The 15,195-nt window shown below is 42.1% G+C and overlaps 2 protein-coding genes and 1 non-coding gene across 4 annotated transcripts; all 3 read left to right on the top strand.

The window, feature by feature from the left end:
* The first annotated feature begins 815 nt into the window (after window positions 1-815).
* TRNAT-CGU (transfer RNA threonine (anticodon CGU)) lies at window positions 816-887 on the top strand. Its single transcript has one exon. It is a non-coding gene; the product is annotated as a tRNA-Thr (tRNA).
* A 1,497-nt stretch (window positions 888-2,384) lies between these two features.
* Window positions 2,385-5,467, top strand: LOC127777076 (uncharacterized). Its single transcript, XM_052303578.1, has 6 exons — window positions 2,385-2,463; window positions 2,545-2,615; window positions 2,720-4,426; window positions 4,544-4,643; window positions 4,739-5,175; window positions 5,261-5,467. The coding sequence occupies exons 1-6, from the start codon at window positions 2,385-2,387 to the stop codon at window positions 5,465-5,467; spliced, it is 2,601 nt and encodes an 866-aa protein (XP_052159538.1).
* Window positions 5,468-9,447: 3,980 nt separating this feature from the next.
* Window positions 9,448-13,033, top strand: LOC127777814 (uncharacterized). Of its 2 annotated transcripts, none has more exons than XM_052304434.1 (2): window positions 9,448-9,639; window positions 9,741-13,033. In XM_052304434.1, exon 2 carries the CDS (start codon window positions 9,991-9,993, stop codon window positions 11,110-11,112), a length of 1,122 nt encoding a protein of 373 aa, XP_052160394.1. In that variant the 5' UTR covers window positions 9,448-9,639; window positions 9,741-9,990; the 3' UTR covers window positions 11,113-13,033. The 2 variants fall into 2 exon arrangements, with proteins under 2 accessions (XP_052160394.1, XP_052160393.1); XM_052304433.1 differs by having other exon boundaries at window positions 9,773-13,033.
* Window positions 13,034-15,195: the final 2,162 nt, after the last annotated feature.

Below are 15,195 nucleotides of genomic sequence, written 5' to 3' on the forward strand. Positions count from 1 at the left end.
GCGCGCGCGCGCGGGGGCGGCGCGGCTCACGGGCAGAGCGGGGAGAGAGAGAGAGGGAGAGAGGGAGAGATGGGCCGAGAGGAATTCGGCCCATCGAACCCGAGGGAGGCAAAATAGACTTTTGCGGAGGGATTTGATTTGGGACGGATTTGGATTCGGGATTGAACTCCACGATAGATCGGGGATTCGGGATTGAACTCCACGATAGATCGGGGATTCGAGATCTGAGATGGCACGGATACTAGACAACAAGCAAAGAAACAGATTTCGCAATTAGGGTTGTGATAGTTTTCCCGCTAGGCGCCACGACGGAACGGGCGCTACACCTAGTAAATTTTTACTCATGAGTAAATCTATAATCTGAAATATCTATTTTTCGATACAACGATAAGTTTTCATTTTTCGCTATATATTTTCCTGGTTTCCCCTACTTATGGCATGGCGGCATGCATTTCACGTCCAGTTGCCTTGCGTCCTATGGTTATGCTGCTCCGGCTAGTATTCGTGCTGTTAATTATGCTGTTTTCGTGTTGAAAGCTCAAACAAGAATAAAATTATTGAATACTACCTCTATTTTTTAAATAGATGACGCCGTTGACTTTTTCTCACATGTTTGACATTCGTTTTATTTAAAAATTTTATACAAATGTATATGATATAAATCACACTTAAAGTACTATGAGTGATAAAACAACTCATAACAAAATAAATTATAATTACGTAAATTTTTTTAATAAGACAAATGGTGGTATAAAAAAAATCAACGGCGTCATCTATTAAAAAGTAGAGGGTGTAATTCATTAGTAAACAAGTTGGCCTCCGTAGCATAGTGGTAGTGCGTTCGCTTCGTAAGCGAAAGGTCGCGAGTTCGATCCTCGCCGGGGGCTTTTATGTTGTTTTTGTCCAGGCAGAACAGGAGTTTTTGTTCAGAAATGATTCCTCTGTCCAGCCTCCAGGCACTGGCAGAACGCCAAACATGAGTCATTAGCATAAATAAATGATCTATTTTATCCAGGCGGAACCTGAGTCATTATCATATCGAGAATTCTCGTGTGGCTTTTGTCCAGGCACGCACAACTTAGTTTCTGTTCTAGAAATTATTCTTTTGTCCACACAGAACATGAGTGAGTATATTATTCTCGTATTACGTCTGTTTCCGTTCATCGGATATGCTAATCGTTTCACCGTTTTCATCTTACATTCCGATTCATGCACTGACCAGCAGCATTTCAATCTTTTCATCAGGTACATACTACTCCTACTAGCAGTAACAGCGTCCTGGCAGTACGTCGGACACGTACAGTTGCAAGAAAACTGATGATGATAGGATCGGAGTAAAAGCTGCATCATTGCATGCAGTGATGCACAAGATCTAGGAAACACCAGTGAAGCTAGCTTTTCAGGCCATTGATTCCCCCTCTTGCTTAAGAAAATGAAGATCGATCGATCGAACCAGCTAGTTACTGTGAGTTCTTGAGCTGTTCATCACATACATATATATTCCACCTTTCCAGCGCAAGCAAGCAAGCTAATTCAGCTAGCCTAACCTCCTGCAGACTAATTAATCAACATTGTTTTAATTCAATTCATTCGTCAACATATACTTATAAAGCCCAGAAAGAAAAATGAGATGATGATGATGACTCGCACGAGGGTAATCCAACATGGGACCTAGACCCTCCAGCACGTCGTCCCCTTTCAGCGATAAACAAATCAAAGGCCACTCTCTTTAAAATTTCTGCCCTTACTATTTTATTCTGCTCAACTGATTGATGGTTCCTTCATTTCTTTGCCGTCACTTCGTGCTTGGGAGTACTCTTCCTCTTCCTCTTCATCCATTCCATTTTGCCTTGTTTCCTCGGCGATCAACACAACATATTCTTCTCCCTGCCAAGGAATTGAAGCATCTCATCTCTGAAGCTGCATGATGCAATTGCTGTGCTGTTCTTCAACAATCTGGAGGTTTCGGACTCTCTCTTTCTCTTGAAGAGTTTGATCTTCTTAAGAGCTTCCATTCTTCCAGCATTTTGTGCTATAGTATGTACATGTTCTTCAGTAATGAGTCTAATGACTATATTCAGGATGGTCCCGGCAATAGCACTTTGTTATGTTACTAGCAGTATACAAAAAATCCTTTTTTTAAAAAAAAAACAGTTTACAGACATTTTGTGCATGAAATGTGTGGGCATTTTGTTAGATTCTGTTCTCTTTTTTCTTTGTCAGGAAAAACATGCAAATTAAAATGATCATACCGGACATGATGTTCAGCTTTACTACATTAATTATGGCCTCCTCTTAATTACTTGAACTGCATCTTAATATCTCCACACATATGGGCTGCCTTCTTTCAGCTAGCAGGAAGAACTAAATTCTCAAGGAAACTCATGGCAGATATCCTATTGCACCACAACGCAGCTCTGCCCAGAAAACAGCGGAAATCGGCAAGAAGAATACATGGAAACGGTGCGTATTTAGATAGCAATCCTATGGATTATCTGCAGACCTCTGAATGGTTAATGGAGACTCTACTAGTTGTTGTTGTAGGCCCTGAAGCTCCCCGGAATAGCCTTGACTCTCCACTGTACGACCATACCACCATCACCATGACTAGTACTGTATGTTGTACTTAATTGCTCCTATGCTTAATGCTCAAGTTTCTTGTTAATGCAATCAATTAGTACCATCGTCTTTACTGTTTTTCTTTAATAAAAATATTTAGATGAGGCAGAAGCCACCCAAGGGAAGCACCCCTCAAGACAGAACCACTGCAAAGAATGTGATCCACAAGGATATTTTTCCCAGCCAGCCGAGTGTCATTGCACGTCTGATGGGCATCGACACAATCCCGGTATCTGCAAAAAGGGATGAAGTGATGATCCATGCAGAAGAAGTCAGCAACCTGAAGCTGCCAAGTAAACTGGAAATGATCACTGTCGCATCACCCCGTTCTGCAACATTCAGGCAATCCAAATGCAGCCTGATCTCCTACGGTAGCAGCAGTGTTGATTACACTTACAGGCAATGTCTCAAGAAAATGAGACCGCGAAGAAGTCGTTCGCGTCAGCATCATCCACAGGAGGAGCTGCTTGAGAAGATCAGGGAGGATTTCCAGGCATGGCAAACATCCAAAGCACTGGAGAATGCAAGAACCGTTGTTACAGCTTCAGGGTGTCCTACTATTACTAGTAGTAGACACCGCATGGAAGAAGGTAGGTACATTCAGATTCTTGCACAGGAGAACCTGCACAAGGAAAAGATGGCCAAATATGGCTATGGAAGCTGCACGATTTCCATGGCAGAGAAAGACACCCTGAAGAATGCTACAGATAATAGTAGTGATACAGAGATTACTTCAGCAAAAGCTGCAGCAGAATCTAACATATCTCCTGGAGATAAGGTCATAAAGGTTTTAAGGGTGAGCCACTGTGCAACGATGCCGGACAAGTTCAGAGATTTGGAGGATGAACATAATAACAGTATAAGCACGTCTGCGAAACCACGTTCCCAGAAACGGATAGTGCTCCTCAAGCCTAGTACTTGTGACATTGTTGCCAGTGACCAAGAATCGTTGTTCAGTTCATCCAAGGTGAAGAGGGAAGGGAACATGGAGGAGTTTCTTGAGGAGGTGAAGGAGAGGCTCAAGAAAGAGCTCAAGCTCAAGTCCAAAAGTGAGGTTGTCAGGAGAAGCTGGGGTACTACTGACCCGAAGCAAATCGCTCGAGACATCGCGAAGCAGATCAGAGAGACAGTGAGAAGGCAGGATCTTGGTAAGAGGCTGTACTCCCGATCAGAATCATTCAGAGCATTCAGGAGTGACCGCAAGCGCAACGCTGCTGCTACTGCTGCAAGAAATGCATCTCCGGAGCACGTCAGTCCGAAGAGTGTCACCTCAAGAACCAGTGGAACCAATCAAGGGTCCAATGATTGTTCTCCTCCAATAATCAGAAGAAGCAGAGGAAGAATAAGGTCGTTGACAGATATGCCTCTGTCAGTGTCAGTGTCCGAGTCAGTTCCAGCTTCTGGCTTTGATGACCAAAGCTACACAGGAGAATGCAAGTTTGCTGACGCCGACGTCGTGTCGCCACGGGCACTAGTCCGGTCATTCTCTGCACCGGCGTCAGGGATCTCTCGAGGTCGCCTGTTTGCAGAGGAGGACAATAATGTGGACAGCGGTAGGCATGGGAATTCAGACGCGGTTTCTGAAGGTGCAGCAGTAGCAGCGAGCAAGAACAGCAGCAGCTTCAGTTTGAGAGGGACAGTGTCAAATCTGCGGAACAGCTTGAGATCGAGAGCCAACAAGCTGTTCGGGAAGAAGACGCATTGGTCAATGAAGCCATCGTTGGGCGAGTTCCACCCACACAAGATGGCGAGCGGCATGTTACCACCGTCACCTCCTGAAATTTTGAGCCCTTTCATCGTTGCACAGGCAAGCACTGTACTACATTTGTCAAAATCAAAGCTGTATTTCAGGCCTGACCTTGAGAGGATCAGAATAACTTTCTTTTGTACAATGGATTCACTTCCTTTGCTGCTTTTGTTTCAGGAGAATTTCACCGAGCTGCCTCCTAGCCCGGTGTCCCCGTTGGAGGTTAAAGGCAGCAGTTCCCGCCATTTCTTCAGCGATCTGAACTGCAACTTGCCAGGTATGAAAAAACTACGGCCCTCTCTCTGTCGTTCGTTACATTTCAGAGTTTCACTGAGACCTGAAGTGTAAAACAATGCGTCCAATGTTGTGCAGAACTGAGCCCGAAAAGTTGGTCAGAATTTGATACAACACCCAGAGCCAGCAATGAATCATCATCATGCAAGAACAGGACGAACGCAACTGAAACCGAGGAGAGCTATACTGAGATGGCGTACATAAAGCAAGTCCTCATTGCCGCGGGACTATACGAAGACGGGTCGTCGTACTCGTCTCCATCGATGATGAACAATGCCCGGGTGGACTCAACGGCAAGAAGGCCGATCTGCGACTACGTCTTCGACGAGGTAGAGGAGATCTACAACACTGAAGAAGATGCAGCTGATCACAGGATGCTGTTCGACCTGGCGAACGAAGCGCTTGAGATCACCATGATGGGTAGCACGAAGACCGGGTCGTCGCTGTGGCGGTGGGTCGTCGACAGCACCGGCGTGTCGCCGGGGAGGAAGCTGCTCGACGATGTGTGGCAGCAGGTGACATAATCCCAAGCTTGCTCGGTCTCGATCGAAATAAGCTTGTGAATGTCATTGACCGTGCTGTTGATTTGTTCTTCTTCAGGTGCAGAGTGTGAGGAACCCTCCGGTGCAGCAGGAGATGCAGACAGTGGAGAGCATGGTGGCACGAGAGGCCTGGACATCGCCATGGATTGAGGTGTTGCATGAGGATTCCTATGTTTTGGGGAGGAAGCTCGAACGTGCCATCTTCGACCAGCTCATTGCTGACATTGTGCAGGAGCTCTTCATCTCACAAAATGCAGCTGATTGATTATTTTTTCCCCTTCTTCTTCTTCTTCAGTAAATGGTAACAATTAGTAGAAACCAAAGCAGCAGATTTCAGAGTGGAACATGTACATAGTGTTTTTATTTGTAACAAACAAAAAAAGGAGCACATTGTATTAGAATTCTTAACTTTGGTATTGGAAAAAAAAAGTGTGAATTAGCTATTTCTTCTAATTATCGTGTACGTGACAAGTGATGGCCTTGTATAAATGCTTTTTGCACAGCAAAGCAAATTGCACGCGAGAGAGCTGTCGAACATCAAGCATTAAGACAAAAGCCCAAGTTCTATCAAATACTGTATCAAGCAACACAAATATCAGGGCATTTTTCTTACGATGAAACTATAATTTCCGACCTCTCTCTCTGCATAAGTAAAGGAACAGGGATGCACATAAATATATTTATGGATATAAGAATTTAAACCCTAATAGGTAAACTAAAAAAGAAATTAGACATACACCAAGTTAATGACACGCACGGTGTAGTGATTAGGTATACACTATCTTCAGCAATCTATATATAACTAATATAAATATTCGTATTTTTCCGGTCGTCACCTCATAGGTGCGGTGATTTTTCGTCCCCCTCGCCTCCCCCCAAATCCCAGTCGGAATTCCATCACCCCCCCCCCCCCCCCACCCAAAAAAAATCGAATATGTCCGATTCAAAAAAAAAAAGAAACAAACTCGGGTGGAAAAAAAATTGAATCCGATTACATGTGAGGATTGTTCGGCAATAATCACAACAATTTCCTAATCTACAAAGCCAGGCCCACCATCCAGACCAAATAGACCCGGTAATCAGTTTTTTTCTTTTGGTAGTCACATCTATTTCACCGTTTCTTTCTTCAATTGATCTACTAGGTGGGTTTTCTTGAGAAAAAACGGGTGCCAATTTGATTCCGTCAATAGAACAGAGTGCCAACCAAATCCTTTTCACGTATTCTCCCAAAAATTAAAATTCCCCAAATTTGAAACTCTAATTTTTAGTTACCACAAATCAAGAACCCTAAATTTTGCAAATCCTAAATCAAAACCCCAAATCAGTACAAACTCTAAAAACCTTGGGGGCATAACTCACCGGATCGGGGCTCGCCTGCCTGAGTGGGCCGCACCAGACTGGGGCTCGCCTCGGCGTCGACCCGCTGCGCGTCGTCGGCTTCAGCTCCGCCGGAGCCATGCGTGGCATCAGCCCGCCACACACGGGTACGTCGCGCCGCCGACATCCACCGAAGCGCCGCCGCCATCGCCTGTTGCGCTAGAAGAATCGGGGAGGAAGGGAGCGCCGCCGCCATCGCCGCTCCGCCGAAACGCCGCCGCCGCCGCTCCACCGAAGCACCGCCACCGTCGCCTTTTGCGCCGGAAGAATCGGGGAGGAAGGGAGCGCCGCCACCATCGCCGCTCCGCCGAAACGCCGCCGCCGCCGCTCCACCGCCGTCGCCTTTTGCGCTAAAAGAATCGGGGAGGAAGGGAAGAAATGGTTAGGGTTATGACCGGGCAAGTGTATTGTTCAGAATTGGAGAAATCTGGACCGTCCAATCAAGATCCTACAGACGACATCAATCCCGCGCCTACTTACACCGCCACAAGCATCCTAGCCGTTGATTACAATCCAACGGCACAGGCTAATGGGCCTGCGGGTGCTAATTGGGCTGCACGCGCATGCCTGCACTTGGGCCGCCTGCGCATGCCCGCGCCTGGGCCTCACGCGCTCGCCCACGCGCCTGAGCCTCACTCCTCATGGGCCGGCTTGCCATTTGGGCTGCCAACGGCCTTTAGGCCGAAAATTTCTTTTTCATTTATTTGCACCTAAAAATCACTTATTGTTTTACTTAATTAATAATTAATGTTGTCCATCAATTTTAAGGTATAAAATTACGGTTAATTTTATCTTTGAATCTTAATTTATTTCTAACTAAATGGAATCAATGCAAAGTTTAGTTAGAATATTTAATTATTTATTTTATCGTCTCGGCCCAACAGAGTTACAATTTAAAAAAAAAATACGCTTTGATTTTTTTATTTAAGTGGAACCAACAAGAAATTTAACCCCAGAAAATAAAGTTTTTTCTTTATTTATTGTTAATATTAATATTAGTTCATCCGTTGCAACGCATGGGCATATTGTTATCTCGCTCCCAAAATCGTACGCGAACTCGCATGTTCATTTTTTTTCTCCCACATGTTTTTGTTCGTCATATCACTTCATCCGATCGCCATTCGTCATCCACACATTACTATAATATACAAAATTCAAATCTAGCATGGATATGATATCTGGATGTGTGTAAAATATAACTTACACAGTCTTTGACTGTGTCTTTTAGCATTTAATGATTTATTTTACCCGTAGCGAAGCGCGGACATATTGCTAATAAGCATAAATAAATACATATCAAATCAGCAATAAGCATAATAACTACGTATCAAATGCAATCATCTCTTTTACTGCAAGCATCTACGGTACGAATTACATCAAGGAATGACAATGGAAATCCTCTATGTGTCTGTTTGATGAGCTTCTACCTGCTGCAACTTCTCTCAGAACTAGAAGCTCCCCCAAATCTTTTAGCTTTTGATTTTGATTCTGAGAAGCTGTAGTTGTAGAATCCAGAAAATGAACTAAAAGTAAGAAGCCGACTACCAACCAGCTGCTTCTCAAAATATTAAACTCCACCAAATAAACCCTATTAGAGGATTTTCCGATACATGTTTATTTGCACATAGATTGTTATACCTAAATATTCTATGACACGTATATTTATTTAACATTATATACTCTCATATAATCTGTAGTGTATTTCTCTTTTAGAACTATTTTATTATTATATATGAAAATAACTCACAATTGTCTACTTAGTTGTGTAAGGAGCATGTGAAAACAAAATAATGACTCCCTCTTGAACTTCTAACAATACCCTATTACCCTCTAAAAACCTTTGATATGAGTAGTGTGATAATCAAACGTGTTAAGAGTGGCTATGTGTACAGTGATACAAGCATGTGTAGTGCTAAATAAAACTGTGATTTACGTTTGTCTCCTAGATTGAAAGCTACGAGGATTATAAGTCAAAAAAAATAGTTTTAGAGATCATGCCGAGTTTGACCATACCTTATATTATGGAACATAGGAGTAAAATAATAATAATAATAATAATAATAATAATAATAATAATAATAATAATAATAATAATAAAAATAAAAGTATTAACATGTGAAGTGTCTATTTTATTTATGGAAAATAAAGTGTTATTCCCTCCGTCCCCTAATATAAGGGATTTTGATATTCTGCTTACACTGTTTGGCCATTCGTTTTATTCATTTTTTTGGAATTATTGTTTATTTTATTTGTGACTTACTTTATTACACAAAGTACTTTAAGCACAACTTTTTGTTTTCTATATTTGCACAAATTTTTTGAATAAGACGAGTGGTCAAATAGTGCACGCAAAATGTTAAAATCTCTTATATTAGGGGACGGAGGGAGTAAGACCCTGTTTAGATGGGACTAAAACTTTTAAGTCCCTATCACATCGGATGTTTGGACACTAATTATAAATATTAAACATAGACTATTAATAAAACCCATCCATAATCTTGGACTAATTCGCGAGACGAATCTATTGAGCCTAATTAATCCATGATTAGCCTATGTGATGCTACAATAAACATTCTCTAATTATGGATTAATTAGGCTTAAAAAATTTATCTCGCGAATTAGTTTTTATTTATGTAATTAGTTTTGTAAGTAGTCTATATTTAATACTTTAAATTAGTGTCTAAATATAGGGACTAAAGTTAAGTCCCTAGATCTAAACACCACCTAATAGATTAGCACGGGGCAAAAGCAGAGGTGGGGTAGATTTTGCACGGTAGATGTCGTAGAGAGAATAACTTTAGGGTTTGCACTGTAAATAAAAATGGGAAGCATATAAAACAGTGTTCCTGTGTCTTGTTTTGTTGGGTTTTTGGGATCTCTCCTCTTCTTCTCTCCTCCTGCTTACAACAACAACAGCAAGTCACCACCACCACCACGCCTCTCTCTCTCTCTCTCTCTCTCTCTCTATTTCTCTTACCACACAAACGGGGAAGGGTGGGTATCCTTCCCAATTCCCCGCTGATCTCTATCCAATCCGCGCCGCGCCTCCTCCTCTCCAAGGTAGGGTTTCTCCTCTCCTCTTGGCTTGCTGCCGCAATTCCAATTCCATGCCAATTTCTATCGATATTTCTGATGCTAGCTAACCCAATAATAAATTAAAGGTGGAACGATCCGTTTCTATTTGTTTTGCTAGACAGGAGATGCCGCCTTGGTGGTGGTGGTGGGATGGATGGATGTAAGAGCAGATTGATTGATTTTAGCTGCTGCTGCTGATTGATTGATTGATTGGATTGGTGATGATAATTGCTCAATCGGATGCATGCGATGATCCAATTCTTCTTCTTCTTCTTGTGATCTACAAATTCCAATACATATACTAGTAGTAGTAAGAGTAAGCATTCATATAAGATAATGGAGGCGTCGGATCTGAACACCCACTTGCCGCCGCGCAAGCGACTGCTCGCCGGCCTCAGGATGGCCGCCCCTCCCTGCGCCGATGCTCCCCCACCCGCGCTCCTCACCGCCGATCTCGCCGCCCGCCTCCGCCACATGATGGCCTCCTCATCCTCTCCCGACGACATCGTCCAGGCCGCCAGGTCGGCTGCCTCCACCGCCGCCCAAGCTGCCGCGGCCGCCCGGGCCACCGCCGCCGAGAAGGCGGCCGTCGCTGCCAAGGCTAGGGCTGCTGCCCGCGCTGCCATGGAGTTCCTCGATTCCATTTCCAGGCCTGCCTCATCCAGGAACGGCCTCCAGCTCAAGCTCAAATCCAGGAAGAAGCATGTGCAGGTCAAGCTCTTGTACAAGCCCAATGGCCGCCTTGAGGAGGGTAGAGGAGGACCTCCTACTACTGGGGATGCTTCTTCCAAGCCCCGCAGGCGCGGCAGGGAGACCGATGAAGAGGTTGCTCGCAAATTGCACCGCGCCATGAACAGCTCGCCGCGCATTTCCTTCACTGGACCGAAGAGGCCACGCACCATTGCTGCTGAGAATGGGGGTGTGCTTGATGCTTGCAATGGTTCTTCACCTCATCCACCAACGTTTGAGGTCAGCACGATAACTAACGGATGCTCTTTAGGGCAATCTAGTGAGCTCCCTGTGCCATTTTCCGAGCATGAGGGTCTTGATGATGATAATAAAGATTCTTCTGGTCATGATACTACAAAGAGTAGGGCTATCGTTGGTAATGGAGTTGGAGCTGGAAACCTAAGTGCTGGTCGGAAAGTGAAGATCAAGAGAAAGGAACTGCTTTTGAACCAACATAATAGTAAAGATACACAAGAGGCCAAAGAAATAAAACCGTCTATAGATTCTATACGATACGACGAATCAAAGCAAAATGGAGCTGAAAAGAGATTGAACCAGCTTGTAGATGCAAAGGATCCCTGTGATGGTTTGGCGCCGATGAAGATCTCATCTGTATGGAGGTTCAAAAAGTTCAAAACATCACACTGCTCTTCTGACAGTAAGGTTTTGCACAACGTGTGCCCCTCTACTTCGGCGGCTGAGACCTCTGCTTCGGTGAAAGCTGATTAGTGAGGTACCTTAGCTCATAGTTGGCAGATGCTTGTCTTAGCTATGTTTGTTGTGAGATTTTGTATGTTGAAGCTACCATTCGGACAAACAGGGAGGGCAGGTGATCTCTCCCGGTAGATTCCCCACCTTCTATTTGATTTTCATACAAACGTGCGTGCTTTTATGGTATATAAGTTACTGGATATTTCTACCAAGTTGTTTCTGCTCCACTCTTCCCAATTATGTTAGCAAGAATCTGTGACAAAGTCATATTGTCTTGAAATGCTGGGTCGTCGACATTACAGGCAAGAGCTGCTACTACTACTATTATTATTATTATTGGCTACAATCTAGAATGTAGTTGCCTATTTCGTTTAGTGCTTTGGTCTCTTGACCAATATGGACCTAATGAAATTAATTACTTGTGAACAGAATTGGAATTAGGTTTTATCAAAGGGATTGCCCTTCACTTTGATCATAGCTTGTGGCTGACCTAACTTGGTTAATTTTGTCCACTCTTCATATCGAAAACACAACACTAAAGAAGTCACTAGTGAATGATCTACCAGACAGTTTCTTCATTAATAGCAATATTGGTTTCTAGATCTTTAGCCATGTATGAGCATGGGGCATAATGGCAATGAAACTTGAAGGAGAGTGATTATGCAACCTGCCAATTCCATTCTTGAAATGTTGGCTCTTTAACTGCTGACTGATCTCACGGGGGTGTCTATATGTTGAGAGCTTGTTATATCAGTAGAGCATGAAAATTTATGTGCAGAATTATGTTAGCTGATGATAGGCTTCAGTTTCTTGTTCGGTTGTGAACATAGATGTGTGCCAATGTTTTCCAGTCGATCAGTGAGCCTATATTTGGAGCAGAATGGAATTGAAGGGGGAAACCAAACAATCTCCGACTCTATCCTGGGCTTGTGTGTGGCCAGTAGTAGCTAGTTGGTGTAACATCTGAATGGATGCTCGGTTGATGTATGTGACTGTGGCGTCTGAGGTTATCCAGCTCTTTTGGAAGCACCCCATGCATGCACCAAGCAAGCACAGCTGCACAGATGAGAGATAGATATGGTGCTATTTGTCTTGCTGCCCAGCCAGTTGCTGAAAAATCTGAGCTTCTTCCCTTCTGGTTGTTGCCCGGTCAGTCCAGTTGCTGCTCGCTTTTTCGGCAGCTGTTCTGTTCACACGGACAGCATGGCCGTCGTCGACCTGAATAAAAGCGCATCTCAGCTTCAGCTTGCCCTGAATTTTGACCAACAATAACAGGTTGCCGGTTGCTCTGCTCTGTTCTGTTAATACAAATTCCTTTTGGTTGTTTGATATGATGATGATGATGAACATGCATGCAACAAGAAGAACAAACCTTCGCTCAAAAAGAAAAGATAAAAGAAATGAACTTGTCCATGGAGAATATATATATACAACTCATGTACGCGTGTGTAGAAAGAAACATTGAAGATGTGCTATAGTATAATGTATAGCCTCTGATTTTCTTGTGTGGCTGACTGGTGGGCCCGGCTTCCTGACATAGTATTAAACATTTCTAGTGCTTTACGTACATACCTGCTCTAAAGGATGCTGCAAGTGGGCATCATTATTCAGAGAGAAATGGTTTCAGATCTGATCTACCCAACCAAAGCAAGTCTAACCATCTATCATCATGCTTCATTGCTGCTACTGCTCACTTGTGGTTGGCATCTCATCTCAAATCTCAAATCTCACAGGTGATTAAGCTGCCAGCCTGGCCTCTTAGCCACCCTTTTTTTTGTATTATTGTGTTTCTTAATTTTTTTCTCTCTGTCTCTGTTGCGTAGTAGTGCAGAGGTGCAGTGCTGGTGAGTGATGTAATGTGGCACCAACCAAACCTGAAACCAGCATTCATCTCCACTCTTGTCCTCTCATCTTCAACAGTAACAGTGTAGATGATTTTGTGATTCTGTCCTGATTTAATGATGGCTCATTAGCCACCCGCAGAGATTTTTGCACTTACCCTATGGAATGCACTGTGTATGTAGTAGTGATGCAGCAGCAGGAGCTTCTAGTGTAGTGTACTCTTTCCGTTAAACTTTTTTAAAAAATCAAATCAAATTCCAAAGATAAATCTAGAAAAAGCTGACTTTATTTACTAGACGGAACGAGTAGTTTAGTGTTTGCTTGTTTATTGGAAGCAGGGTAATGCACCATTCCTCTTGTCTTGTTACTGCAAAACAACAGCAATGCCACTGTAGGAGTCGTTCGTTTGTTATTGCTTCTTTTGACTGTCGGCACTAGTAGCAGTTGATGCAACGTCATCCTGACGCCATCACCGGTTATTATAGCAAATCGTTGCATCATTACCGCTGCCTGTAATACCCGGTTCCTCTCACATCTACACTGTAGGAAAAATGAATACTGAGCTAGCAGAAAAACCCATAAACCTTGACAGTTGTGCAATATGCCACCCTTGGCTGCGCAAGATTAATGATAGAAAACCTTTTTTTTTTCTAAATAATTGAATGATTTAATTTAACTATTATAAAGTTAAAAATAGATTAAAAATAGTTTTTAAAAAGTTCTTATATATAATGTTATAGTAAAAATCACACCATCTATTGAGGGCTCGAAAAAGTGTTGCATTGATCCATTATTTCTTTCACTAAAAACTAGTAGGAAAATCTTGGGAGAATTTCTCGTAAGTTACTGGAGTGGTAATTCTTACCTGCAGCGTACGACCGTACGTTGTGCTGGACGACAGATACCATGTGGAGTACAAAATAACAAATCGTAAAAATGGCCACATGCCACACAATGCAACAAAGATTATTCCTCCCTCTTTTTCTTTGTGTGTGTGAGGTTGAGATAGAGACATACATAAACTACACAAGAGGGTAGAGTAGAGTACTACTCCGTTATCACCTGCCTGCCCTACTTTTGTATTATTTTGCATACTCCAGTATATATTTGAATGACCTAAAACTTAACTGCATGCTAATGTCATGCAATTTATTTTAGCCACTGTGCTTGGACAACATAAGTTTTGTGATGCAACCTATAGATTTTCCAAAGAAGCCAGATCGGGCTCATATGTTCATCATCCAAAATTTTCCGAGCCCAAGGTAGATTTTTAAGAAAACCCTATGTTTTCTAATCAAAGTTTTAGAAAATCATAAGTATTATGACTTGTAGTAGCATATAATCACATGTTTTGTGGTCTGAGTGCTTTACAAAACCTTACTCTTATTCAAATCTCGTTTAATTTTAACATACCTGAAACAATGTCATTCAATATATAGCGAATAGTTGAATCAACAACTTAATGAAAAAAAATCAATAACTGAAAATTTTCATATGCATTATATATTTTTAAAATTAAGCAAATGCATCATATACAAAGTGTAAGAATGTGTTTTATGAAACTTTATAACTATAATTCATGGGATTATGTGCCAGCAGTCATAATATCAAGTGTTTTATACAACTTTGATCATGTAGTATGGAGTTTCCTGGAATTTACTTAATATATTTTTCAAATATCAAGACAATTAGCATATCAACACTCCTCGGATTACCGTCGGTTTAAGGATATGTTGTTGGTAGGCGATGGATGAAACGGAGTTGAAGACAATTATTTGGGAGTGAATTAATATTATTAAACTGATAAATTGAACTATTCATTTAAAAAAAGAACTAATAAAGAAAAGTTTTTTTTAAAAAAAATTTGAATATGAATAATTTATAAAATATTTGTGTTAAAAACATGAAGAACATATGTAAAGATTAGTCTTAAAAATTATATTTCAATAAAATCATATATTTACTAATATTTATATATATTATAACGGAGAATAGTTATCGAGTTGTTTTTTTTGAGATCATATTTTTATCTAAGTATTATCAACCTGTTACTGGAAAGGAGTATAGTAGAAACATTGTTTATTTAGTAAAGAAAAACCCTAGTGGATTAGTGGAAATTACTGCAACAGTTACAGGCTTACAGCGGAGTAAGTAGTGTAGTACTGGTGATTTTACAAAAGGGCCCTCAACATTCCAGCGAAATCGAGGGTAAGCCCTGCGCCGCACCAAATAATCTCTCGGCTTCCAATTTTTCCACAC

The sequence above is a fragment of the Oryza glaberrima genome, chromosome 6, assembly GCF_000147395.1.
Source record: "Oryza glaberrima chromosome 6, OglaRS2, whole genome shotgun sequence".
NCBI lineage: Eukaryota > Viridiplantae > Streptophyta > Magnoliopsida > Poales > Poaceae > Oryza > Oryza glaberrima.

What these genes read in the sequence shown, in the direction of transcription:
- LOC127777076 (XM_052303578.1), top strand. Translation starts at nt 2,385, where the DNA reads ATGGCAGATATCCTATTGCACCACAACGCAGCTCTGCCCAGAAAACAG. An exon ending in CCATCACCATGACTAGTACT is followed by an intron (nt 2,616 to 2,719) that starts GTATGTTGTACT and finishes AAAAATATTTAG; the next exon opens with ATGAGGCAGAAGCCACCCAA. An exon ending in TCGACGATGTGTGGCAGCAG is followed by an intron (nt 5,176 to 5,260) that starts GTGACATAATCC and finishes GTTCTTCTTCAG; the next exon opens with GTGCAGAGTGTGAGGAACCC.
- LOC127777814 (XM_052304434.1), top strand. Translation starts at nt 9,991, where the DNA reads ATGGAGGCGTCGGATCTGAACACCCACTTGCCGCCGCGCAAGCGACTG.